The sequence below is a fragment of the Silene latifolia genome, chromosome 4, assembly GCF_048544455.1.
Source record: "Silene latifolia isolate original U9 population chromosome 4, ASM4854445v1, whole genome shotgun sequence".
Taxonomy (NCBI): domain Eukaryota; kingdom Viridiplantae; phylum Streptophyta; class Magnoliopsida; order Caryophyllales; family Caryophyllaceae; genus Silene; species Silene latifolia.
The window spans coordinates 12,614,128-12,640,566 of record NC_133529.1 but is presented as its reverse complement, the minus strand read 5'-3'; the positions used below and the strand labels follow the sequence as shown (position 1 = coordinate 12,640,566).

The 26,439-nt window shown below is 36.5% G+C and overlaps 6 protein-coding genes, 1 long non-coding RNA gene and 2 other non-coding genes across 9 annotated transcripts; 8 read left to right on the top strand and 1 right to left on the bottom strand.

Moving 5' to 3' along the window:
* The first annotated feature begins 184 nt into the window (after positions 1-184).
* Positions 185-3,646, top strand: LOC141652990 (uncharacterized). The gene is made up of 5 exons (XM_074460629.1): positions 185-297; positions 752-1,140; positions 1,613-2,730; positions 2,909-3,057; positions 3,257-3,646. Exons 2-4 carry the CDS (start codon positions 813-815, stop codon positions 2,990-2,992), a joined length of 1,530 nt encoding a protein of 509 aa, XP_074316730.1. The 5' UTR covers positions 185-297; positions 752-812; the 3' UTR covers positions 2,993-3,057; positions 3,257-3,646.
* A 127-nt stretch (positions 3,647-3,773) lies between these two features.
* LOC141651077 (RNA polymerase II C-terminal domain phosphatase-like 4) lies at positions 3,774-4,661 on the bottom strand. The gene has a single exon (XM_074458802.1). The coding sequence runs from the start codon at positions 4,659-4,661 to the stop codon at positions 3,774-3,776; it is 888 nt and encodes a 295-aa protein (XP_074314903.1).
* Positions 4,662-6,088: 1,427 nt separating this feature from the next.
* Positions 6,089-8,360, top strand: LOC141652081 (pentatricopeptide repeat-containing protein At1g08070, chloroplastic-like). The gene has a single exon (XM_074459728.1). It carries the CDS (start codon positions 6,298-6,300, stop codon positions 8,095-8,097), a length of 1,800 nt encoding a protein of 599 aa, XP_074315829.1. The 5' UTR covers positions 6,089-6,297; the 3' UTR covers positions 8,098-8,360.
* Positions 8,361-10,204: 1,844 nt separating this feature from the next.
* Positions 10,205-12,289, top strand: LOC141652982 (pentatricopeptide repeat-containing protein At1g08070, chloroplastic-like). The gene has a single exon (XM_074460614.1). It carries the CDS (start codon positions 10,294-10,296, stop codon positions 12,136-12,138), a length of 1,845 nt encoding a protein of 614 aa, XP_074316715.1. The 5' UTR covers positions 10,205-10,293; the 3' UTR covers positions 12,139-12,289.
* A 1,882-nt stretch (positions 12,290-14,171) lies between these two features.
* On the top strand, positions 14,172-15,184 carry LOC141651076 (uncharacterized). Its single transcript, XM_074458801.1, has 2 exons — positions 14,172-15,028; positions 15,133-15,184. Exons 1-2 carry the CDS (start codon positions 14,172-14,174, stop codon positions 15,182-15,184), a joined length of 909 nt encoding a protein of 302 aa, XP_074314902.1.
* A 12-nt stretch (positions 15,185-15,196) lies between these two features.
* On the top strand, positions 15,197-15,875 carry LOC141652983 (uncharacterized). Its single transcript, XR_012547277.1, has 3 exons — positions 15,197-15,298; positions 15,383-15,465; positions 15,563-15,875. It is a non-coding gene; the product is annotated as an uncharacterized LOC141652983 (long non-coding RNA).
* A 2,382-nt stretch (positions 15,876-18,257) lies between these two features.
* Positions 18,258-18,337, top strand: TRNAL-UAG (transfer RNA leucine (anticodon UAG)). Its single transcript has one exon. It is a non-coding gene; the product is annotated as a tRNA-Leu (tRNA).
* A 72-nt stretch (positions 18,338-18,409) lies between these two features.
* TRNAL-UAG (transfer RNA leucine (anticodon UAG)) lies at positions 18,410-18,489 on the top strand. The gene has a single exon. It is a non-coding gene; the product is annotated as a tRNA-Leu (tRNA).
* A 1,524-nt stretch (positions 18,490-20,013) lies between these two features.
* Positions 20,014-22,369, top strand: LOC141652981 (ABC transporter G family member 4-like). The gene has a single exon (XM_074460613.1). It carries the CDS (start codon positions 20,405-20,407, stop codon positions 22,289-22,291), a length of 1,887 nt encoding a protein of 628 aa, XP_074316714.1. The 5' UTR covers positions 20,014-20,404; the 3' UTR covers positions 22,292-22,369.
* Positions 22,370-26,439: the final 4,070 nt, after the last annotated feature.

The window sequence follows — 26,439 nt, the reverse complement described above, 5'->3', positions numbered from 1 at the left end:
GCGATCTATTTGACCCGAACCTGAAATGAGCCCTTATCTTAGGATCGAGACCCGACCTGAACGGGTCAATTCGTTGGATCAAAGGTAAATAATTTTTTTTTTATCTTACAAACGGGCAGGTCGTATGTTCGAATCTCACCCGTTGCAATTTACCACTCTTTTAACTCCTGAATTTCTAGCCTCTCTCAGCAAAGAGGGAAGATTTCTTTGAGCACAAATTCATCATTCATCAGCGCCAAAATTCGAAGATTCAAAGTTTGGAACTTTCCCAGTTAACCCACATCATCAATTTAATTGGTAAGCTTCACTATTTCTTATTGTTATTTCTGGCTAATTTATAACATGGATTGTTTAATTTTAGGGTTCCATGTATTAAAAATTCAATTTTGTTGCATCCTTGAACAAATTATACTTGTTTAATGACTCTTTAGCATCTGGGTATTTTCAATTTGAACTCTTTTTGTTGATTTCTTGCTCATTTATGTGATAAGTTGAAGAAGCTACTTTGGGATTCAATTAACTGTAAAATCTGTCCCATTTTCCTTGAATATAGCAAAAATATTGATGCATCAGTATAATTAGTCTTATAAATTTGCGGAAACAGCCTCTTTGTGTTGCTTCCGCAATTTGCAGGAGTCATTGAGACATTGGGGTAATGTTGTTGTACCCATATTATTTCTTTGTTATTGCAAAATGCCAAATTCTGTGGCTCAAATAAAGTACAGTGATTATATTATGCTTGTTGTTGCAGCTGGTTAGTGTTTGCTATCAGAGTGATTGTCGTCGAAAGTTGAAGTTTCCAAGTTTCCTTAATGATTGAGCTCTTTTTATCGAAACCCATATGGGGTGATGACCCTGAGCAAAGAATTGCGCTTTTTGACGAGTTGGAAACGGTGATTTGGGGAGTTATGACGTCTGAAGGCCGATCAGAGGCTAGATTATGGCTTTGTGAGGCAATATCAAGCTTAAACTCAATCACTCCACGGGAGCAGCGTGACCTGTTTATGAGCTTGTTGAGATCTAAGCCTCGTAAATGGGATCTTGCCGAACAAGTGTTGCAATTGATTATAGCTGACCGACCACATGAAGCCGGTGCTATTTTGGCTAAAAAAAGTCACAGACTTGAGAAGTTCTTTCAGGGTATGCTAGTTTTCTGACTTGTATATTTTTTGGTGTTTGCTTATTTTCGTTGCATTGAGTCTACTGTGTAATGGTACTGTCGTCTTAGGAAGTGGCGGATCTTAGAGCAAAATAGAGGGGGCTAATATCTGAACCCTTCACCTCAGGTTTGACTATTTACCACTCTACCATTGAGCCAAGGGGGGTCGAGTAATAATTTATGCACCGGAATGTATATAAACCGAAAAAATTAATACGAGTTGGGGACCTGCCAACTTAAGGTCTTGGCCATTGGGGACAGTGTCTGCTTCATATAATGTCTATTTGGCTCTCTTGCAAGTGTTCTATGATCTCAGAGTATTAAATGTATGTGGTTCCTTCTGTGGGGAGCTCGTCTTTTTTTATCACTTTGATCTCTCGTCAGAGAAGGAAGAGGAGGGGGGACTCGAACTACTGAAAGCTCTTATTCAAACACGTTTCTTAATTGATGCAGGACACCCAAGACGTATGATGCAATGGTTTTCAACCTTTTCCACTGGAATTGATTCAGCCCATGGCAAGGGTGCTAAGGCATTATCTCAGTTTGCGTTTATCAACAGGGACATATGTTGGGAAGAGCTTGAATGGAAAGGAAAACACGGACAATCACCTGCAGTTGTTGCGACAAAACCACACTACTTTCTTGATTTGGACGTTCAGCAGACTGTAGAGAACTTTGTGGAGAATGTACCTGAATTTTGGACATCTAAGGAATTTGCTGAGTCTCTAAAAGATGGCGAAATCTTTTCCATTGATAAAACATATTTTATTGATTTCTTTATTGACTTGATGTACGAAGATGATCTTAGAGAAGTATGGGAGGTCATTGACCAGTTTCTAGTGGAGAAATCCTTTTCTTATCTATGCCAGCATCTGTTAATCATTCTCCATGAGTCGGACCTGAGTTTGTTATTACGAAAGCTTCAGAAATGTCTCAGTGGAAGCAAGGAGCCCGTAAACTTTGATGGCAAATCTTATTGGTTGGATATATTGATTCACAAATGTGGGGATCGGATATCTATTGATGAGTTACTTCTCTTGAATGCATTATTCAACAAAGGACGACAACTTTTACGCGTAGTAGGTATTGAGGAAGCATCGGGGGAGAAGCTGAAAATCAGTGATCTAGCGTCAAGTATATGGACTAAAACAAGTGAAGCCGAGGGTTTGACTCCGATTTCAAAATATCATTTTAAGTCAAAGGCTAAGGAAACAATGAAATGGCTTGGTCTTCTGTCATGGTGTCTTCTTTACAGGTTATCTAAGGAATGCCATGATTCTGAGACCTGGAAAGCAATGTTTATCAGTAATAAAATTGGCTTTCGTAATTCGGATGCATATAGACTCGTAGAAGGCAATGATACTTCAGAGGACAGTGAGTCGGAGAAAAAACAGAAAAGGAAGAAAAGGAAGCAAAAGAGTAGAAAGAAAAGGAAGAAAAACGTAGACCACGATATGTTTCATGCTGAGGAATTGCTAGACCTAGATGATGCAGATGATAAACCTATTTTCCAGTCTAGTTCTACTAGTTGGTTTCTATCTACCGACGACTATGCTTCCTCGTGGACCTTGGTATGATTTTTTAACCTTCCAGTCATCGTAACTTTGATTATTATGAACTAGGCGTTCACTTGTTTTAGCAAGTAAAGTCATCGAGTCAAAACTGCCACTGTAGTTCCCTCGACACTAAAAAGCGTTTTTGTTATGATAATGAATCAATCATCTAACATACTTATATGGCGGCTTGCAGGCAGATATGCCAGAGCATTTATCAAAGCATTGCTTGAAAGAATGGATGAAGCGGACATTTAGCAATTGGATCAATGCTACGTAGCTTTCTCTTAGAAAGCATCCATTGTCTCTGTTGATACTAGTCACTCTTAAACTTGTCATTTCTAGGTACAGGCATCTTTTGTGATTTTGAGTATCTTGTATGCCTTTTCAATTCTTTTTTTCGGTTGAAAAAACGAAGAGATTGGTACGTTAAACGTAACCACAAGATCTCATAAGCTTACTGCTCAGGTGGAGCACAGGGGTTGAACGTTACGTTATTGTTCATTCAGCATATTATCTAATGATAGTTGTACAAAATTTACAGGGATCGATATTGATAAAAGACATTCCAAGAGCCACTGCTTTCAAGTTCACCAATTGCGTTCCTGTGATGCCTGATGCAAGACAAGATCGTTAGCAAAAGTTGACGACATTGGAAGATAATACGCTGGTGCTAGATAGTGCAAGCATATGTTACAGCTTATTCTTCTTCCTCTGAGCTATAAACAAAGTTGGCGCGCTTACCCATGTTGTACACCGAGAAATTGTGGGATGAAATTTAGTAGGATGTACATACTTACGCTAGAACAGCAGAATGTTTCTCTGTATTTTTTCCTGGTTTCGTGTTAGAAAATATAATCTCACTGGAATATAGCTTCTGTAACTCTCGATCCAATTTTCATTATTGGTTATCCGAATTGTATCTGTTAAACTTTGCAGTGGTGTTCAAAATACTACAGTATTTTTGTACGAGTTCAACACTGTAATTACATATGCAACTTTATCATTCGAATGTAACAAATTAAATTTCGGCAAAAATAAAATAAAAAAAATATTCAGATTCATGGCATTAAAATTCTCAGCATGTGACGCAGACGGAGATCAATCACATTATTACAGGCCTTGTATCTTTTTGCAGCTGCAGAAGAATCCATTGGCTGATCAAAGGAAGCTTCATACGACCTCTTTCCCTTTCTCGCGTTAACTTCTTCGCCTCCTTCTCGTCCTCCTCGTTTGTGTTCTTCACATTCTCGAACCAATTTCAGCACTTGCCTCACATCTCTATCAACACAATCAAGTCCTCCATAGAAACCATCATGTACAGACCTTAAAATCGCCAACACCCTAGCCAGTTCTTCATCCATCGACTGGTAAAGAAATTGTACGTCAACACCCTCCAATTTCGAACAAGGATTACTCACCCCGCGACTAGTAAAGAAATTGTACGGAGCAATTTTAACCAGGTTCGCCTCATTATGAGACGAATTCATCCAAACATGGTCAGTATCATCAACGATCACAACAACGCGTTCATGCGATAAAAACATATCAAGTGTCTTTTTTTTACTAACTTGACAATCTTCCCTAGACAAAACCTCTCTAAATTGAACCCCATTATCAAAATCTTCGAGTAAATTCTTGATTAGTTTCGCATAATTTTCACTACCCATGGTAAAAATCGATAAATCGAACATAGTACTTACCTTTCTAAGAAAAACATCAACTCCCGGTCTCAACTTAACAAGATACGTACCATTCAAAATCTCGGGTAGGGTTAAATTAGGGTTTAGGATGAGTTGCTTGTCGCCCAAGGTAAGTTTGGTTTTTTCTCTTGAATGGATTAATGTATGGTCCAAATCAAGCACCAAGTGAAGCTTCTTACGTTCTAACAAACTCTCTAAATCGCGGTCTCGATACGCTTTCAATCCTTCTGCAAGACTGGTACTCATGCTTAGATGATTTTTGTTGCAAGATTGACAATGAATTAAATTATATTAAATTAAATTAAAGATATTAACAATGATTTTTGTGTGTATGATAAAATTATATGGTTCTTTACACTATATATATGAACGGAATAGTTTTCCTAGTACGAGTGTGAGTCGGTTTATGGTAATTTCTTGGATTAGGGTTTAGCTGTAATAAGTTTTCCATAACACGGTATGTAATAAAATTGTTAGTTAGATTCCTATTAAAATATACAAAAACTTTCCATAAGTAGTCAAATAAATAAAAAACGATATAATAAGGCCGTTGGAAATTGGATGCTCACCTAATTGGCTAATTGGGATTTTAAATTTTAATATTTTACGTAATTTACGAATTTTTATACGGCGAACTGATAATAAAATATGATAAAAAAATCACATTTCAACAATATTTTTAGGAAATTATCCATCTAACAAAATATAATAAAATATGATGAAAATTTTATTTCAACATTGATTTAGGCCCTGTTTGGCAAACAGCAGAAGCAGATTAATGATAGCAGATAGCGTTAGCAGAATACGGTTGGCAGATTTTAGTAGCAGGTTTGACCATCATATGAAATTAGCAGAATTAAGAAAGCGTGTTTGGTAATTAGCAGATTATAGGACAAATCTACCATTTCCATGTATAAACTCAATATCTTTATTACAATATCTTTGCTATTAGCAAAGATATTCAAAAACAAAGATAGATTCCTAAATGAATATCTTTATCCGAATATGCTATTAACCAAACATGTAAAATTAGTAGATTGATTGGTCAAACTACTATTTAAGCCGGAATCTACTAATTTCCCCTAATATGTTGTTTACCAAACAGGGCCTTAGAATTTGAGTCATAAGAAACCTTAATTGCAAGAAAAACTATTTGCATTGTGTCATGATATGTTTTCTTTTTGACAACTACCCACACTATTAAATCTATTACTCGTGCAACATTGTATGGATTAATCTTATCATATTATACCACTTAAAATACGGAGTAACGACCAATATATAAAGAAGATGAATACAAATTGAATTAGTTTTTGACAATCTACCGACTATTAGTCCATTGCAATATTCGACTATACAGGATGGATCAAACTAAAAATGTATTTTAATTATTATAAGAATTGATAAGTTATCCCAATAATAGATCAATAGTGATGAATAACAACGGGATTCAATTAGATTGAATGAGATAAATTTCATACATTCATTGATAAATTTCTCGAATATGAATTGAAATGAGAAGAGTAAGTTTATAGAGGCGGTTATGGGTAGAAGGCTAATTGCATAAAATAGAAAAATAACAAGAAATTCAAATAAATTCATAAGAACTAGAACTTTTTAATGTGTATCGGAGTAGTATCGGATTAAAATACTCAAATTGTACCAACGTATTTTAAAATTAGTTTTCAACAATAAATCATTTCTTACCCATCATCCTGAGAAATAAAAAAAATTCAAAATTTATAATATAGATTTTCTATGTTGTTCAAAATTTATTTCCCCAATCCCATCCACTTCCTTTCTAATTGGCGGGTAAATAACCTAGATCTTAAATTCCCGTTATTCTGAAAAATGCTCATTTTACAACATTCTCTACCAAATTATGGACCGTCAAATATTAAATTTTCTGCGCAATTCACTTCATATCAACCAACTCAAGCAAATTCATGCCCTAATTCTAACCAATTATCATTCAATTTCCCCTCTTTTCGTCCAAAGGTTGATCAATTTATCTCACACAAGTTATGCACGTAAGGTGTTTGATGAAATGCCTAAACGAGATGAACGCTTGTACAATGCATTCATTACTGCTTATAGTAAGCAATGTTTGTACAGAGAAGCTCTTGGTTTGTTTTATTCAATGCGTTGTGAAATTACCCATGTCACAAATTTCACTTTTCCGCCGGTTTTGAAGTGTTGTTCAGCATTGTTTATGTATGGGTTGGGGAAACAGGTTCATACTTTGATTGTAAAATGTGGGTTCGAGTCGAATTGTTATGTTCAGACTGCTTTGATGGATTTGTATTCGAAATCTAGTGACTTGGTTTCGGCTAAACTGGTATTTGATGGGGTTTTGGATAGAGATCCTATAATGTATAATTGCTTGATTTCCGGGTACTCGAATTGTGGTGATGTTGTTGCTGCGAAGATGTTGTTTGATCAGATGACTGAAAGGACGCTTGTTTCGTGGAATTCGATGATTAATTGCTATGCTCGTAGTGGGAAACTTCATGAAGCAATGAGAATGTTCGAGTTGATGCAATTGGAAAATTTTCAACCAAATGAACGATCTTTGGCGACTGTTCTTTCTGTTTGTGCCAATCTTGGGGATTTAGATACGGGTTTGAAGCTCAAGAAGTATATTGACGATAACAATATTTGGTCTAATATGATAGTTTCAACTGCATTGTTGGAAATGTTTGTGAAATGCGGGGCAGTTAATGAAGCGCGTCAAGTTTTTGATCGAATGAAGGAAAGAGATGTAATTACATGGGGGTCTATGGTTGTCGGTTATGCTCAAAATGGGAGACCAGGCGAGGCGTTGGAATTGTTGGAGATCATGAAACGTCAGCAGATTAAGCCGAATGATGTAACTCTTGTAAGCGTCTTATCAGCTTGTGCTAAATTGGGTTTGGTAGAGATAGGGGAACAAATTGGGAACTACATTGAGGACGGAGGTTTCGACTCAAGTGTATTTGTCGCTACAGCCCTTTTAACCATGTATTCACGGTGTGGAAATATGAAGAAGGCTTGGCAAGTGTTTGATCGAATCCATGAGAAAGATGTTGTGTGTTGGAATTCAATGATTACTGAATTAGCTTTCAATGGCTATGCTAAAGACGCGATTAACCTTTTCCTTGAAATGGAAAAACTTTTTGTGTCAACTAGCTTGGCTGGTGATTGCTTGAATACCGCGTCTCTAGCTCCTTCTGTTCAAAAGAAGGAAACAAACAAGGCCAGCTTAAAACCAGATAATGTTACGTTTATTTCGCTACTAACAGCATGCACCCATGTTGGCCTAGTCGATATGGGACTCAAATTCTTCCATAGCATGCGCAGAGATTACAATATCGTGCCTCAGATCGAACATTATGCTTGCATTATCGACCTCTTTTGTCGAAATGGGAAGCTTAATGAAGCTCATGAGTTTATATGTCAAATGGAGAGCCAACCAAATGCTGTAATATGGGGTACTCTGTTGAGTTCTTGCAGGAGCAATTCAAACGTAGAGCTTGCAGAGATCGCACTGAAGAAGCTAAAAGAAATAGAACCTGATAATTCGGCTAACTATGTCCTCCTTTCAAACATCTACGCTGATGCAGGTAGATGGCAAGACTCTTTGCAAGTTAGAAATCTGATGAGGGGAAAAAATGTCCAGCAAAATACAGCATGTAGTTGGTAAACTGAAGGATGTGTTTCTTCGACAAGCTACTTTATTAGGTAACGGAGCTCCATGACACTCGATACCCCGTATAGAAGGTAACCCACCACCTAATTCACTAGGAAGGCAAATGATGATGATAGTTTTATACAGTAATTTTTACCCTTATGTAATTAAATATATTTACGAATTGAAATGAACATTGATAAGCGTGCAAAAGGCAAAAGGGTAATAATTGACTAAATTGAAAGCAAATGATAACAATTGACTAGACAGAGAGAGTATTACAGAACAAATGATGATAAATTTTACCCCATGTCCCGGTCATTTGTTGTCTTTTTTTATTTTTGGATGTCTTAGTCAATTGTTGCCCTTTCTATTTTAGGATTACATTTGATAAACAATTTGGTCATTCACACTCAATTTTATCCACATGTCATTTAGTAATTGGTTATCTCCTCTTTCCTTAGTCTTTGTGCCAAAACCAAAGGACAACAAATGAACGAGAAGGAGGGAGGATAATTTTTACCCTTTTATAAAAGTAAACATATTTACAAATTGAAATGAGTATCGACAAGCGTGCAAAAGGCAAAGGATAACAAGAGTTTTTTTTGTCAAACACCACCTTATAAAAATGTGTTTTGCGAAAAACCACCTTTAATAATTTTTTTGGGTTTTTGCCACCTTTAAAAAATAAGAATTGTTTAACAGTACCAAACGGCCGGAATCTGGATAAAAATAGAAAACTCCGACACTAACTTGTTTTATTCTTTTCATTTCTCTCCAAATTTTCCCTCCATTTTTTGCCTTTCTTTTTCCCTCCATTTCTTCTACACTATCGCCGCTCCTTTCTCTTATCTATTTGACGCAATAAAAAGTGTATAAAGACGATTGCGAATACAATACCTCTGAAGTAGTAAAAAGCAGAGATTATTGATGCCCACTCCTCATCCTCCACCTTACGATGAGGACATGTAGGGCTCGCAGATAGCAGATATTGAAGAGGTACAACCCGCTCACTCTTGCTTCTTTAGCTTTTGATAGATTAAACCTAGAAGTGGACTAGTGAATTAAAAGGTAAGATGAATAATCAAATTTTTTGTATTGGCTTAAGAAATTGGCGAAGATAATTAGGGGAAAAGGAAACATTAGATATCAACACAAACTCATAAGAAAAGAGAAAAAGTTGAAGACAAAGGAAGGAGGGTGAATGAGTCTCGAGGAAGGAGGGCTGGAGGGTGATAATGGTGAGGAAGGAAAGTGAAGGAGTGAGGAGGTAGTCGAATATGAAGTCAACGCCAGAATTATTTTAGTTTTAGTCAAACTCCGGCCATTTGGTACTGTTTAACAATTTTTTTTTTAAAAGGTGGTAAAAAGCCAGAATTTTTTTTAAAGGTGTTGTTTCACAAAGTGCCCTATACTAAAGGTAGTGTTTGACAAAAAAACCGGATAACAATTGACTGGATTGAAAACAAATGATAACAATTGACTAGACATGGAGAGTATTACAGAACAAAAATACCTCCGATGGTACTGATTTTATGTATCACCCGATTCGCTATCACAATTAGGTTTTAAAATACTTTAGAAAAATAAATCGGATCATCTCCTCTTATATACTATCACTCAATTAATTTTAAAAACATCAAAATTTATGATTAAAATTTTCGATTTCTCTTAAATTTTATTCTCCCACTCACTCCCATCGTCCCACTTAGACCTGGCAAAATTAACCCGACCCGAAAAGGCTGCACCCGAGGCCCGAAATCGACCGAACTGCTGCACCCGAAGCCCGAAGTGACCCGGCCCGAAAATGACCCGAGTTTTCATGGACCCGTAACAGACCCGAACCGGAATGACTCGACCCAAATTCACTCAACCCGAAAAGGACCCGACAAAATATAACTTTAATTGACTCCAAAAGAGTTGAAATGCCTTTTTCTCTCTTAATCATTGATCCGAAAAGGACCTAACCCGAAATGACTCGACCCGCTTCACCCGAAACAACTCGACCAACAAATCAAAACGGATCCGTAAACCGAATGATCCAACCCAAACCAACCCGAAAATTTAAAAAACACGAAATGACCCGATCTGAACCCGACACGTTGACCCGATTTGTCGGGTCTAGATTGCCTACTCCCCACTGACCCACTCCCATCTAATTGGCGGACAAATAACTTGGAAAGCTCAGTAAACAACATTCTCTAGCAAATTATGGATCTTCAAGTATTAAATTTTCTGGGCAAATCACTAAATATAAACCAACTTAAGCAAATCCATACCCTAATTCTAACCAAATTTAATTCAATTGCCCCAATTTATCCTCGTTTCGTTGAAGAATTGCTCAATTTATCTCACCCAAGTTATGCACGTAAGGTGTTTGATGTAATGCCTAAAAGAGAAGAACGCTTGTACGATGCGTTCATTACTGCTTATACTAAGCAATGTTCTTACCGAGAAGCTCTAGGTATGTTTAATTCAATGCGTTCTGAAATTACCCGTGTCCCAATTGTCACTTTACCGCCGGTTTTGAAATGTTGTTCAGCATTGTTTATGTTGGGGTTGGGAAAACAGGTTCATGCTTTGATTATAAAATGTGGGTTCGAGTCGGATTGTCTTGTTGAGAATGCTTTGTTGGATTTGTATGCGAAATCTAGTGACTTGGTTTCGGCTAAATTCGTATTTGATGACGCTTTAGATAGAGATCCTACAATGTATGATATCTTGATTTCCGGGTACTCGAGTTGTGGTGATGATGTTGCTGCCAAGATGTTGTTTGATCAGATGCCTGAGAAGACGGATGTTTCGTGGAATTCCATGATTACTTGCTATGCTCGTAGTGGGAAACTTCACGATGCAATGAGAATGTTTGAGAAGATGCAATTGGAGAAGTTTCAACCAAATGAACGATCTCTGACGACTGTTCTTACTGTTTGTGCCAGTCTTGGGGATTTGGATATGGGTTTGAAGCTCAAGAAGTATATTGATGATAACAATATGTCGTCTGATATGACAGTTTCAACTGCATTGTTGGACATGTTTCTGAAATGTGGGGCCGTTAATGAAGCACGTCAAGTTTTTGATCGAATGAAGGAAAAAGATATAGTTACATGGGGGTCTATGGTTGCTGGTTATGCTCAAAATGGGAGATCAGTCGAGGCGTTGACATTGTTTGAGAGGATGAAACGTCAGCAGATTAAGCCGAATGATGTGACTCTTGTAGGCGTCTTATCGGCTTGTGCTAAACTGGGTTCAGTAAAGACAGGGGAAGAACTTGGGAACTACATAAAGGTCGGAGGTTTTGACTCAAACGTATCTGTTGCTGCAGCCCTTTTGGCCATGTATTCACGGTGTCGAAACATGAAGAAGGCTTGGCAAGTGTTTGATCGAATCGATGAGAAAAATGTCATGTGTTGGAATTCTATGATTTCTGGACTAGCTTTCAATGGCTATGCAGGGGGCGCGATTAACCTGTTCTTTGAAATGGAGAAACTTTGTCTGCCAACGAGCTCTGCTGGTGAGGTCGTTGAGGGCGGTACAGATGACGGAAGTTTCAAATCTGATTGCTTGAATACCGCCACTCTAGCTCCTTATGCTCAAAAGAAGGAAACGAACAAGACCAGCTTAAAACCAGATACTGTTACATTTGCTTCACTACTAACAGCATGCACCCATGTTGGCCTAGTCGGTATGGGACTCGAATACTTCAATAGCATGCGCAAAGACTACAATATCGTGCCTCAGATCGAACATTATGCTTGCATTGTCGACCTCTTTTGTCGAAGTGGGGAGCTTAATGAAGCTTATGAGTTTATATGTCAAATGGAGGACCCACCAAATGCTGTCATATGGAGCACTCTATTGAGTTGTTGCAGGAAAAATTCAAACGTAGAGCTTGCAGAAGTCGCACTAAAGAAGCTAATAGAGCTAGAACCTGAGAATTCGGCTAACTATGTCCTCCTTTCAAACATCTATGCTGATGCAGGTAGATGGCAAGACTCTTTGCAAGTTAGAAATCTAATGAAGGCAAAAAAATCTCCAGAAAAATACTGCATGTAGTTGGTAAACTGGAGAATGGGAATCCTAAAATTTTTGCTAGAAATTATCTTTCCCTTTATTTAGTGACATTTACGACATCGTTTGGTAATGTCTTAACATTGCTGGCAATAGATAAAGAGAGATTATTTGAAATTGTAACTTTTTACATGAATCTTCCTGAATTTTTTTCTAAAATGGGCTTTTTTAACAAAGTAATAAACAAAATGGGTGCGTTTTCAAAGTTATTGTCGAAAATGGGTCCATGTAGGCTCGGTTTTTGCGAAGCTGGAGAAAAGGTCAAGTCGCTCACCAGGAGAGCGACTTAACTCTTTCCCTATATCGCACATCTCTTTCCTTCCCTTACCCCGTTTTCATTATCAAAAAAAAAAAAATACCAAATCAAAACCCTAAATCGCACATCTCTTCGATTTTTCCTCCAAAATCTACTCTAAATCAGTCAATTGGTTTGATTAAAACACAATTTACTACTCTCTAAGCCATATCAAGCAAATATTTGGGTATTTCTTGGGCAAATTCGAAACATATTGAAGGTATTAGTTTACTTATTTTCTTAATTAGTACTTGATTAGAGTAGCTATTTACTCTAGTTTTTGATTATTATTCCATATATTTCATGTTTGTGTTGAATTTGGGTGGTTGTTAGTGTTGTAGTTCGATTTTTTTTAGTTATAGCTATGGAGAGGAGTCATTTTCCCTTATTGTGTTATTGGAATGGTGAAATAGTTGAAGGAGATGGGTGTGTAAGCTATGTAGGTGGAAATGAGTCTTTTATTTTTGCTAATAGTAATATGAGCTTCAATGATATACACAATGAGGTATACACAACCATTGGTGTTGATAGTAGTAAGTATAAATTAGTGTTGAAAATGAAGTTTCCTAGTCTTGGATGTTTTAAGGTTGTTTCTCTCAACAATGACCGTTCTTTACAAGCGATGTGGGCTAGTATATGTCATTCAAAGGCGGGATCTATGGACATTTATGTTGAGTTGATACCAATTCAACAACCTCAAGTGAGTAATGCAAATGTAGTACCCGATGTGTCTTTTACTAGGATGTTAAATAATTTTATGTCACCAACGCATAATGTACAAGGTATAGGGAGTGATAATCGGTATGTGTCATTGTTAACAAATAATATTGGAGTAGAGGTAGGGGACGGTAATATTGAAGGGGATGAAGTTGAGGTTGATGTTGATTTAAGACTAGAGAATGCTAGTGATGAGGATGATGAGGATGATGAGGACATTGATCATGTGTCTTCCACTGCTCCAAATCCGGAATTCAATAGTATTTCTAAATTTGATGAAATACAAGGGAATAATTGGGCTAATTGGAAAAATGTTGTCCCATTTGATGTTAGGGGAGAGTTTTGTGTTGGTCAAACATTTCCTAATAAGAGTTCTTTGACGGAAGCAATTACATCGTATAATTTGAGGGTGAATCAAAGTTTCAAAGTTCATGAGTCAAAGCCTCACACTGTGACATACAAATGTGGGAGGAGACCTACATCATGTAGTTGGACATTAAGAGCCACCCAAAAAAAATTGGTTTCCGATGCATTTACTATTGTGAGATACAATGGTGGTCATGAGACATCATGTGTAGGAGACATCATGCCTATAGACCACCGAAACTTGCGAAGAACTTTTATTAGTAATGCCATTAGGAATATTGTGGAGAGCGGACTGATTGGTTGACGAAATGCAATTATTGAAATAATAATTGATAAATATAACTACAAGATCACTTATATGAAGGCATGGAAAGCTAAACAAAAAGCTCTTGCCGACATATTTGGTGATTGGGAGTTATCATACCGATTCTTCCTCGATTTTTGAAGCTCGAAGGAAGCTAATCCCGGTACTGTTGTTCAATTTGTAAATTATCCAACCGATGATCCAAATGTTGTCATATTTGGCCGGGTATTTTGGGCTTTTGGAGCATCAATCAAGGGATTCCCTCATTGTCGCCCTATAATTACAATTGATGGGACTCATTTGTATGGCAAATACAAAGGGGTGCTTATGATTGCCATGGGAGTTGATGCCAATGATCAACTATATCCTCTTGCATTTGCTATAGTTGAAAAGGAGACTACCGATACATGGTCATGGTTTTTGGCATGTATTAGATGTTTGGTTACACAACGTACTGGGCTTTGTGTAATATCTGATAGGCATAAGGGCATCATGAAAGCCATGAATGAAAATGGGAGTGGGTGGGAGGAACCATTTGCATATCATAGGTTTTGTATAAGACACCATGCATCCAACATCAATTCAAAGTTCAAAAATAGGGCGTTGAAAGACTTGTTTAGTTGGACAGCTTTTCAGCATCAATCCATCAAGTTTAATACTGGTTTAGCAAAGATCAATGAACTGAATGTACAAGCAAGGGCAGACTTAGATACATTACCTTTATCAAAGTGGTCAATGTGTCATGGTGGTGCCCTTAGATATGGAATCAAGACAACCAATTTGGCTGAGGTTTTTAATAATGTGCTAAAGGGAGCTCGTTTCTTGCCTATCACTGCTCTTGTCAAAGTCACATTCTTTAGAGTAAATTCTTACTTTGTCCAAAGGCGTGAATTTGCTAAGGCTAGAATAATGGAGGGTTTGAAGTTTTCACCCGTAGTCACCAAGTATGTTGAAAACAATTTTGAAAAAGCAGCCCATCATAAGGTTGAACCCTTTAATTCAGAGACCGGAGTCTACCAAGTTAAAACTGGGAGAGGTCAAAGGACAGCAGGAAAGGGTGGACATAGACATACTGTTAACTTGTCTAAAAGAACTTGTACTTGCAACAAGTTTCAGATCTACCATTTCCCATGTTCTCATGTTGCTGCAGTTTGTAGAACCTACAATCTAACGACGGACCAATTTATTGACCCGTATTTTACTTGTGGGAAATATTTGGGTTCTTACAAGCCAAACTTTCATCCGGTTCCTGATGAACGTCATTGGCCTAATTGGGTTGGGGAGCATGTATTACCAGACATGTCATTGAAGAGGGGACATGGTCGGCCAAAGTCCAAAAGGATTCGTAATGACATGGACGAGGGTCAAACGAAAACAAAAAATACATGCACCCTATGTCGTAAAAAAGGACACAACAAGCGTGGATGTCCTCTTAAAAATCGTGAAATTGTTGGTTCTTCCGGGTAAATTATTTATTCTTTTTATTTATTAATTAATTATTTGTTGCTTATTAAATCATGATAGACTTACCTTTATTTGTGTTGCAGGTCTCATGGATCCGGGTCCACTTAACCCCGAACTTCTTACATTACAAGCGGGCCACCGAAGTGAATCTATATGGAATGGGGTGGTAAGTTACTTTTTTTATATGTTTTTACTAATTATTTTATTCTTTTTATATGTTTTTACTAATTATTTTATTTCTTACCTTACTATGTCTATTGCAGGATCATGGTCCGTTGAAATGTAGGGTACACTTGAAAGCAAAAGATGAGTTTTATGTTCATCCTAGGGTTCGAGCTTTTATCAAAGATACTCAATTTTACGGAGTTCATCGGTTTTGTTTTTTGTATGTTGATCCGGATTTGATTACCGCATTGGTTGAGAGGTGGAGGGAGGAGACTCACACTTTTCACTTTCCTATTGGTGAAGCAACCGTGACTTTACAAGATGTGAATGTTTTATTTGGTTTACGGGTAAGTGGTAAGGCGGTGACCGGTAGGAGTGATCACCATTGGCCCGCTTTGTGTGAGGAACTATTGGGATTTAGGCCATCATCAACTGAGTTAAAAGGCTTGGGTTTGAAATTGACATGGTTAAGTGGTAATTTCTCCGGTTTACCACAAGATCTTGATGATGATAGGCTCTATAAGCATGTTCGTGCCTATATTCTCTATTTGATCGGGACAATCATCTTTCCCGATAAAAGCGGTAATGAGGTTTGTATCCTTTTCTTACCTTTGTTGGCTAATTTAGATGAAATTGATGAGTATAGTTGGGGCTCTGCTTTGCTATCTTGTTTATATAGAAACTTGTGTGGTGCTTCTAAAAGAGGGAAGAGTGAAATATCCGGGCCAATTGTTCTCCTTCGATTATGGGCTTGGGAACGTGTTGTTGTAGGTCGTCCCCAAATTGTTAGGTCACATTTTGTAGAGAATGAGGGAGAAGTCTATCCTCTAGGCTCCCAAATGGTAGCGGGAAAGGATCCCTTAGGGTGTAAATGGTTGAGGGTGGATCGTAAGTATAAAGATCATAGGCTTGGTCTTGTGACATATAGGGATATGTTTGATAAATTGACGGAAACACAATTCACTTGGCAACCTTATACACACGAGACCTTACAATATCTTCCCGATATTTGCCATGAGGATGAGGAGGAGTGGGTTGTTGAAGCCCCTTTGATATGCTTCGAGATTATTGAGATGCACATACCTAATAGGGTTGTTAGGCAATTTGGATGGCATCAAACAATACCTCCCAATTGTAACACCGAGCCTTTACTTCATAAAACTGATAAACGAGGCAAGACAAGGGACTATGCAACTGAGTACTCCATTTATGTGAATGAGTGGGATAATAGGAAGGAAAAAATGTTGGGTGGAGGAATTCCTTATAGTGGTTTCATGTCACACCATGATCCATACATGGTATGGTATCGGGAGCACACTCGTCGGATTGTTAGTCCTCAAAATCGGATCTTGACTGACAAATACCTCCATGAGCATCACTACACTCCTAGTGCAAAGCCGACTTGGACACTCTTGCGGGTGGTCATTCATATATCTACCATCAAGTGACCGACTACATGAACAATACATCTCTTCATGCAATGGATGCTAGCTATAGAAATTTGCTACTTGACATGCAAAATACATCTCTTCATTGTTTGGAAAGTGCACATTTTGGACATCTCATCCAACCACAAAACATTCCTCACCCAAGTCCACCTCATGCTACAACACAAGTGGAGCAAATTACTCATCTAACTCCAATCCAAGAAGACGAAAATGAAGAAGGATCATCGTCTCAACCAAGGAGATCAAAGAGGAGTCGCCGCCAAGTTAGAAGATAGTAGTGTAGTTTCATGTTTCTAGTTAAGCAAAACACTTTGGTTTGTATAATATTTAAGCTCCTTTTGTTTGTATCAAATGTTAAAACAATTTAGTTTGTGTAATGTTTAAGCTACTTTCGTTTGTATCAAATGTTAAAACAATTTGGTTTGGGTGTAATATTTAAGTTATTTTCAAAACTTTCCTTTGGTCTTGTTTTGTGCATTATTGTTCTTGATGAGGATAATTTCCTTGGTTGTCAAAGAATGAGAACAAGAATATGGAGAACAATTCCGGGCAAGAACGTTTGTTTCTTTGCTTGTTATGTAAATAGCTTCAAGTCGCTCAGTGGGGTGACGACTAAAGGTCAAAACGCTCGTTCCCAAAGCGACTTTTGTCGAGGAAAAGATCAAAATAGCTGCCAAAAAACATCATTCGGGATTTGTGCAAAGTCGCTATGGGGAAGACGACTTGAGCTCAAGTCGCCCGCTCACCGAGCGACTTTACTCAGGTGAGAAGAAAAATTTTGGCCAAAAAAACTTGCTACTGGACTACAAAGTCGCTTTGGGGGAAGGCGACTTTAAGTCAAGTCGCTCACCGGGAGAGCGACTTACTTTAAAATGACTTCCTCAGGTTTGGTTAGCATAAATTGTCACTTTGTATAAGGTCGTTTCACGGAGCGACTTGAATACGAAGCTAGGTTCGGGATGACGTGGACCCATTTTGGGTAATAACTTTGAAAAGCTACCTATTTTGTTGATTACTTTGCGAGAAAACCCCATTTTGGCAAATCGTTCAATCTTCCTTGTTAGTTGAATATTTTACAGCGCAGTTACTGAGATTTTCTAGCAATATATTGAAATTCAGCCGATTGCCGTTACTCTTTCAGTCGCTTTTTTTGGAAACAAAAGAAGATAAAATTATTTTGAGGAAGCATATATGATTCCTTAAATTTGAAATCTACTGAGTAATTTTTATTTATATGACAGATTGACAGTGAATGAATTATCTGAAAAGTTAAAACAAGAATCAGTATGCAGTACAGGAACTTAAGAGCTGTTAAAGTGTTTTCTAGTATAATTATAATCACAAAGATGGTTTGGCCGAGTGGTCTAAGGCGCCAGATTTAGGCTCTGGTCCGAAAGGGCGTGGGTTCAAATCCCACGGCCGTCATTTTCTTTGCATCTTTTTTTTTTATATAACAATTACAACTCTTTACATCTTTTTTATAATTGTAATCACAAAGACGGTTTGGCCGAGTGGTCTAAGGCGCCAGATTTAGGCTTTGGTCCGAAAGGGCGTGGGTTCAAATCCCACAGCCGTCAATTTCTTTTTTGCCTCTTTTAACAATTTCTTTGTGATTCAATGTTTGGACATGAAAGTCATGATTGATCTTGTATTTTGGGTATACTTTTGCACAGCACTCCTGAGCCCCAAGTGCTACCTGCGTATTTAGTGGAGACTCAAGTATATTTCGATCTGAAAAGGGTAAAATACTACTAATTAAATATCAAACTATAGAAATTTCAGAACGAGCTAAATTAAAAAGGCAATAGTATAGTTATCGAAGATATCTCAATATTTATATAAGACGACTTTACTTGAGATCAATGGTTACACAATACTTATATTTTTTGTTAGCTTATATGGAGTACCTAAGTAACCTAACTACCTACCATGTAGAGATATGGGGATTACTTCAATAATTACACTCTTCTACTTTAGCTTGCTTATCTAATGATCTAGTCTACATGACTACATCAACATCACTCGAATTTCTGTTTAAGAGTAGCATATCAGTCATAAATAATAAAACGGGTCAAATAAGTAGATAAGATAAAAAATAGAATGTTAAGGGTATGACAAATTTTTGGCCCATCCACCTATATGTGATAGGGTTTAACGGTTTTATACTCCAAAACGGATATTACCATTTTAAGTGAGTTAGGGAAAAGGTTGTACTCATATTAATATGGGCGTAATTATAAAGTCTTTGATTTTAGGGTGCACAATTTAAAGTAAAATGCAAACAACGCAAAGGTGGTACTCTTGTTATTGTGATGTCTTATTTCTTGTCCTTTTGCCTTATTTCAGGACCTGCCTTCTTCATACATCATTTCATTCTAACTCAACCCGTGATTCTTACTTGTTTGTCATATGACTTTATTCTGACATTTTTTACTTTACACATTTTTATTATTATTATTTTTTTTTGGTAAGGAAATTAGGTTAATTGAAATTAATCTACAACATCCTCGCGGATGTGAGGAGTAAAAGAAAGTTAAACACTTTCAACATCTATCTTCAATTAACAATGTTCAAGTCTATTTTATTTAGCTTAATTATTAAGTTGTTCATCATGTAGCATGTTGATTAGTTATAAATTTATAGGTGTGATAATAGATCACTCGAGTCAATATGTAGACATAGTTGAGTACTTGTTCGAACTTGGTTAGAGGTCCCGACTTGATCTCAAACAAGTCCAAGTCTACAGGAATTCTAGTACACAACATGTTAATAACTCATAAGCACGAGTCTATACCTGGCCTATATTGTTATAAGCACAATATCTAATTTAAATTAACACTAAATATATATTCTGTATGTCATCCACACTAACACTAAAATACAACAAAAACAAAACACAAATCCATAAGACTAAGAAACAAATTTGTGTACCACCAAAATTTCACAAACATGATTTCTCAATGAGATTCATTGTCCATTCAATGCTTGTGCAAACAAATAAAAGTAAGAAATTCCATTCAATGTCCCTCTAGCTTAACAAGAGTTGCATTAACATTAACAAATGCCTTACACATTAATACACATTCACATGTGATATCACAAGCTAGGTGCTACAACTAAATGCAAAGCCATTTGTCCCACTCATATTGCTCAATTTTCATGTCTTATTATTAGACACCTCAAATCCTTCCTACACAATTCAAATTGCACATTTTTAATTAAGAAATGATAAAGATCAGGTGTTATCTTATCTCGATATCACTCTCTTACATGCTTTTATGTAGACTCTTTTAGTGATCTCGTACATATATTGTATATGAAACAGTAATACCGAAATTAAATACCGCACCTGCAACAGATAACACCATCTGATTTTCCTTTTCATTATAATGACACATCCTCTTTTCCCAACCATTAATAAGTCTACATTACTTCCAACTTTCAACCTCTCACACACTAAATAAATTTCATTCACAACATCTAAAACTCCTCATGGAAGATCATCACCTCCCTCAACCTCCACCCTCACCACCACCACCACCCTCATCACCGCCACCGCCACCGAAAACCTATAAACTAACAGCCACATCAATCTCATACACAAAAAACACCACACTCAACTCCACCACAACAATTTCTCTTCCACCATCATTCCTATTCAAGTCATGCACCACCACCCCACCAACCTACATTCTCCAAGACATCTCTCTAACTGCCCACCCTTCTCAAATCCTAGCCATTGTAGGCCCTAGTGGGGCTGGAAAATCGACACTTCTCGACATCCTTGCAGCCCGAACCACCCCTACTTCCGGCACCCTTTACCTCAACTCCCACCCCATCACACCTTCATACTATAGAAAACTATCAGCCTACGTCCCACAACATGATTTCCACCTTGACCTTCTTACGATCTCCGAGACGTTTACTTTCACTGCACGTCTCCTAAACCCTAATCTTTCATGCAAACAAATCTCAATTATTGTGTCATCTCTTCTAGAAGAACTTCATCTAGGGCATTTAGGTAATTCTTGGTGTTCTAAAAATTTATCTGGAGGTGAAAAAAGAAGGGTTTCCATAGGGTTAAGTTTATTACATGACCCCGGAATTCTTCTTTTAGATGAACCAACCTCGGGGTTAGACTCTGGGTCTGCATACAATGTTATGCAGACCCTAAAGTCTATAGCAGTGTCGAGAAATCGAACTGTTGTGGTGTCTATACATCAACCTAGTTTTAAAATTCTCTCTACTATAGATGAAATTCTTTTATTATCTAAAGGAAAAGTTTTGCATCATGGGAGTCTTTCTTCTTTACAAAATCATTTAATCTTAAATGGGTTTAATGTTCCTCCTCAACTTAATGCTCTTGAATATGCTATGGAAATAATTAACCAACTTCATGAAAGTAATAATAATAAAACCATTATTATTAATAATAATAATATTCCTAATAATCTTGCTTCTTCAACTACTAACTCAAATAGTAATGATAATAATCATGCAATTATTGAAAAAAGAGAAAAAGTTAAATATAAAAGTTCAAGATTGCATGAAATTATCACACTTTCTAGAAGATTTTGGAAGATAATATATAGGACAAAACAACTTCTTTTAACAAATACATTAGAAGCAATAGTTGTTGGTCTTGTTTTAGGAACAATTTACATTAATATTGGTTATAATAAAGAAGGAATTCAAAAAAGATTAGGGCTTTTTGCATTTACATTAACATTTCTATTATCATCAACAACAGAAACCCTACCAATCTTCATCAACGAAAGACCGATCTTAATTCGAGAAACATCAAGTGGAGTTTATAGAGTATCATCATACTTAATTGCTAATACACTTGTTTTTCTCCCTTATTTATTAGCAATTTCAATAATGTACTCGATTTCGGTCTACTTTTTAGTAGGGTTATGTTCAACATGGCAAGCATTTGGGTACTTTGTCTTACTAATTTGGGTAATTGTCCTAATGGCCAACTCATTTGTACTCTTCTTAAGCTCGGTAGCACCCTCTTACATAGCCGGGACGTCATTGGTGACCGTGATATTGGCTGCATTCTTCCTGTTCTCCGGTTACTTCATTGGAAAGGAAAGTATGCCAAAGTATTGGGTGTTCATGCATTATGTGTCAATGTACAAGTATGCCCTTGATGCTTTGCTTGTGAATGAATACTCTTGCCTTGTTAATAAGTGCTTGGTTTGGTATGATGATAGCAAGAGTTGCATGGTAACTGGACGTGATGTGATGGTAAATAGAGGCCTAAGTGAGGGGCAAAGATGGAATAATGTTTATATTTTGTTAGGGTATTTTGTGATTTATAGGGTTTTATGTTTAATTGTGTTGATTAGAAGGGTTTCAAGGTCCAAAAAATAGAGATTATGTGTGATTGATTAAGTTGTATTTCTCCATTTTGTTAATGGCTTTTATGGATGATAATTCCATTTTCTAATACTCCATCTGTCTTAATGAAATGTTTACACATGTTTTATACACATAGACAGCCAAGGTATAAAGAGAGGGAGATTGCTCTAATATTATTTTGTATTAAAAGATAAAGTTGAGAGTAAAATATACCCAAAACAGAAACGTAAACTATTGACTGAAACACTTAAAAAAAGAAAGTATAACCTATTGATCGGGACTGAGGGAGTATTTAGTTTATTTGTGAGTCACGAATTTCTATTCCTCGTTACTCGTAGTATGGAGTGTTATTTTATCATTTTATTTAAATGTAATCTTTAATTAACGACTAAGACGTATTATCGTGAGTAAATGAATGTAGTAAAAAGAATTCATAAATCGATCAATGGAAAAAAGGATTATCAATATTTTATTTATGACATGATATTGTTTTTTGGAAATAAAAAAGGTATAATAAAAAAGACATAATGTCGAGAAATTTCGAACTAGTAATAATAACTTCAATCATTCACTTTACTAAATCATTAAACTGAAATGTACCATCTTTCGTATATATGGGACTATGGGAGTATGGGTAGGCCAATTTGAAGCAAAAGTAAATGTACTACGTGTCGTATAATACTCCACCCGTCTCAATTATTTATCTATATTTGATTAAAATACGCTAAAAATATAAAATATAAATAAATTATTGAGACGCAGAGAATAATAGACGTATCATAGATACATTATTGATTGGAGAGCGAGTTTGATAAAGATGTCACGGGTCCTTGTCAAATTATCCAAACAAATAAAAACAATATGAATAGATCACAAGAAACTAACGTCGTTGTCCTTGCAACAAAGCCAACAAGTCATTCTATTTCTGTCGTGCAATAATTTATTTTGATTTCCAAAAAAACGAATAAAATAAATTGGCTGAAAATGTCGCGTATAAAAGATCGAAATAGTTTGCATGCATATGCATGCATTCACATTGGTTAATTGGCCTTGGAAACACATGATTAAGTAGGACGAAGGAAAAGACACAGATTCACTCACGGGAAATTAATCCAAGATCAACTAACACCCGTGAATTCAACCGCAAAATAATGTAAGGCTTTTCCCAACGAGGAACGTAGTGAGAACTGAAATTCTAAGCAGCAATATTTCTTCTTATGGTTTAGTATTTTTATTGACATTGCATTTTTAGAAATCTGGATAGTAGAAATAAATAACTTTTAACTATTTTTTCGGGATTTAGGATAACTGCATCGACTGCTATCCCTTATTTATGAAGACCCCTGATTACGAACAAGTTTGTCGGTGCTGTACTTTGATTTTGTATGTTGACCCTTCATATATTAAAGCTCTCTACCGAAGGGGGTTAGCTTTTAAGCATCTGAATCGCCTTTTCGAAAGCCCTTGCTGATTTTGAACGTGCTCTTAAATTTAATCCTCAAAATAAGGATATTCCCGAGAGTTACAAGTTGCATGTGGTCGATCGTTTAGCTATCAACTCAAATGGAAAACGAGAATAGTATATTCTCAAGCTGATCCTCTGGGCATAGAAAGGAAAGGAAAGAAGCCTTTGTTGTCTCCGACTTTCTTTGATGATTGTGTCCCGGTTAGTTTACCCGAGGTGTCTATGGAATCTGAGAGTATCCCTGAGCCTTGCGAGGTCCAGAATGAGACCGTCTACTCAACCATAGCTCAACATCCTCTCGAATCAACTCTGCCAACAAAAAGCCTCATAATAAGCTAAATCTTTCATCAACTTTATTACAGAACAAAAATATGGATTTCTTGCTTTCACCCTAGGTCTGTGTCTATCATGAGGGTTCGTCCCCTCACCTCCAAAACCATCCAGACGGGAACTCCCCTGAAAGATGTTTTAAGGAAAGTAGAAGTTCCCACTTCTTCTCCTATATCGAAGAATCTTGATACAACCTTTGAGGTCAAGCAGATTGAGAGTGCTGCGTCGGTTCACGAGAAGGTCATTTTCCAAGTTGATAAGAAGAAACGACTCTCTTCTGATTCTGCCCATGTTAGCCAAGTATTGATGGTCACTTTTAAATTTGCAGCGGCCGGGAATCAGTTGAATAGTAAATGGAGGCTTAATGAAGGTTGTTCACACGGAAAGGGTCGAAAGGGCCGAGGTTTTACTACTTCGAAGAAATGATCATTGGTTTCCATCAATGTTTCAACTTCTATTTGCAGATTTGCTCACTCTATCGTTACGGTTACAAGGACCAAGAGAAAAGGGGTTCACTCGATTGATTTTGACACCCACTATCATCCAACTTTTAAGAAATACCGTATTTCTTCTTCACTTACGATTTTGTACTGTCTAGCTTTTTGCCGGTTATATTAAGTAGTTCAAGGCTTTCTAATCCCCCTTTGTTTGTATTTTAGATGAACACTTTGTATTAGTTTTATTTATTTATGAAAGTTTAATTTATCGTTGTTAAAAAAATGAACACTTTGTAGTAGCCTAAAACATACCACAAATTCTTGTTTGTGACGGCACATATCCGTCACTCTTGAGTGACGGGTACTATTTTACCTCACAAAGTACCCACTTTTTCTCTCTCTGCAACACTATTCATGTGGTCCCCTTTCTCCACTAACCCATTTTGTTACCATTTTATCTCACAAAATATCCGCCACAAATGGTAACCCGTCACAAGGGAGACCAATTGAAAACATACTCCCTCCTATTCATTTTAACTCTCTCCCTTTCCTTTTTCATCTATTCATATAACTCTCCCCCTTTCCTTATTTAGTAAAGTTTTATACTTATTTTAATCAGCTTACCCCACAACAATACCCCACAATACTCATATTTTATCTTATTTTAATCACCTTACCCCACAACAATACTTATTTTAATCATCTTACCCCACAATAATACTTTTTCTCTCTCCAACTACCTTACACCACCACAATACTTTACAATAAAATAATTATCCCCTTAATTTCCGTGCCCTTTTAAAATGGGAGAGTTAAAATGAATAGGAGGGAGTATTTCCTATAATAATGCTTGTTATTTTTAGCATAAAACTATAGGTATGGACATGAAAATTGATAGGTTATAAATGAACATAATCTTTTATATTTAAATATTTATAACATTCAATCTTTCACATTTGCACAAATTTATCTCTGATCTTTTTATGATAAAGAAATTCTTTTTTTTAAGAACTTTATGATAAAAATTCATCGATTTTTATGATAAAAAGTTGTGGTTAAAAATATGTTGTTAGTAAATATTGGTTAAAAATTCATTGAGTTTTTATGATAAAAATTGCGCCTAAAAAATATGTTATTAATAAATATTCATAAATAAACATCATTAATTTCTTGATGAAAAAAAAAGCTTTCAAAAAAATACTTATTTCATTAACGATTTAAATTTTTATTTCTCTAATCAAAATACGATGACGAGAAACATGAAAAATAAATAAATTATGAATTTAAATTCCATAATAATACACCCAAAAATAAAACTCTATAGGTACTAGTTAATATAAAGATTAAGGTTTGATAATAATTGTATTGATGATCAAGGATGTTTACAGGAGGTATATTTATATACATTGATGTGAGTAACTAGCTTCCTAAAGATAAGCTAACAAACCTATTAACAAGGAGAGGTTACAACTTACAAGTATACATTTGACTAAGATTAAAATACATCAAATAAGATAATAGACATGTGCTAATTGACTTGAGTTGTTGTAGCTGACTTCGAAATGCCGAGGATAACGTCTTTACCATTTACATTATTAACATTCCCCCGCAAGATGGACGGTCGTAGACGAAGGCCAATCTTGGATGACAACTCGAGAAATCGAGGCTTATGAAGTGGCTTCGTTAAAGCGTCAGCTAGTTGGTCCGTACCATTGATGTGTTGTACCCGAATTGTGCCTTGACGGACATGTTCTTTGACAAAATGAAAGGCAATGGCGAGATGCTTCATCCGGGAGTGAAATACCGGGTTGGTAGAGTAGCTTGTAGCACTCAAATTGTCACAATAAATAGTGGGAGCATTGACTGTGGTGACACCGAGCTCGGATAGAAGCGACTGAAGCCATAATAACTCAGTTGTTGTAGCTGCG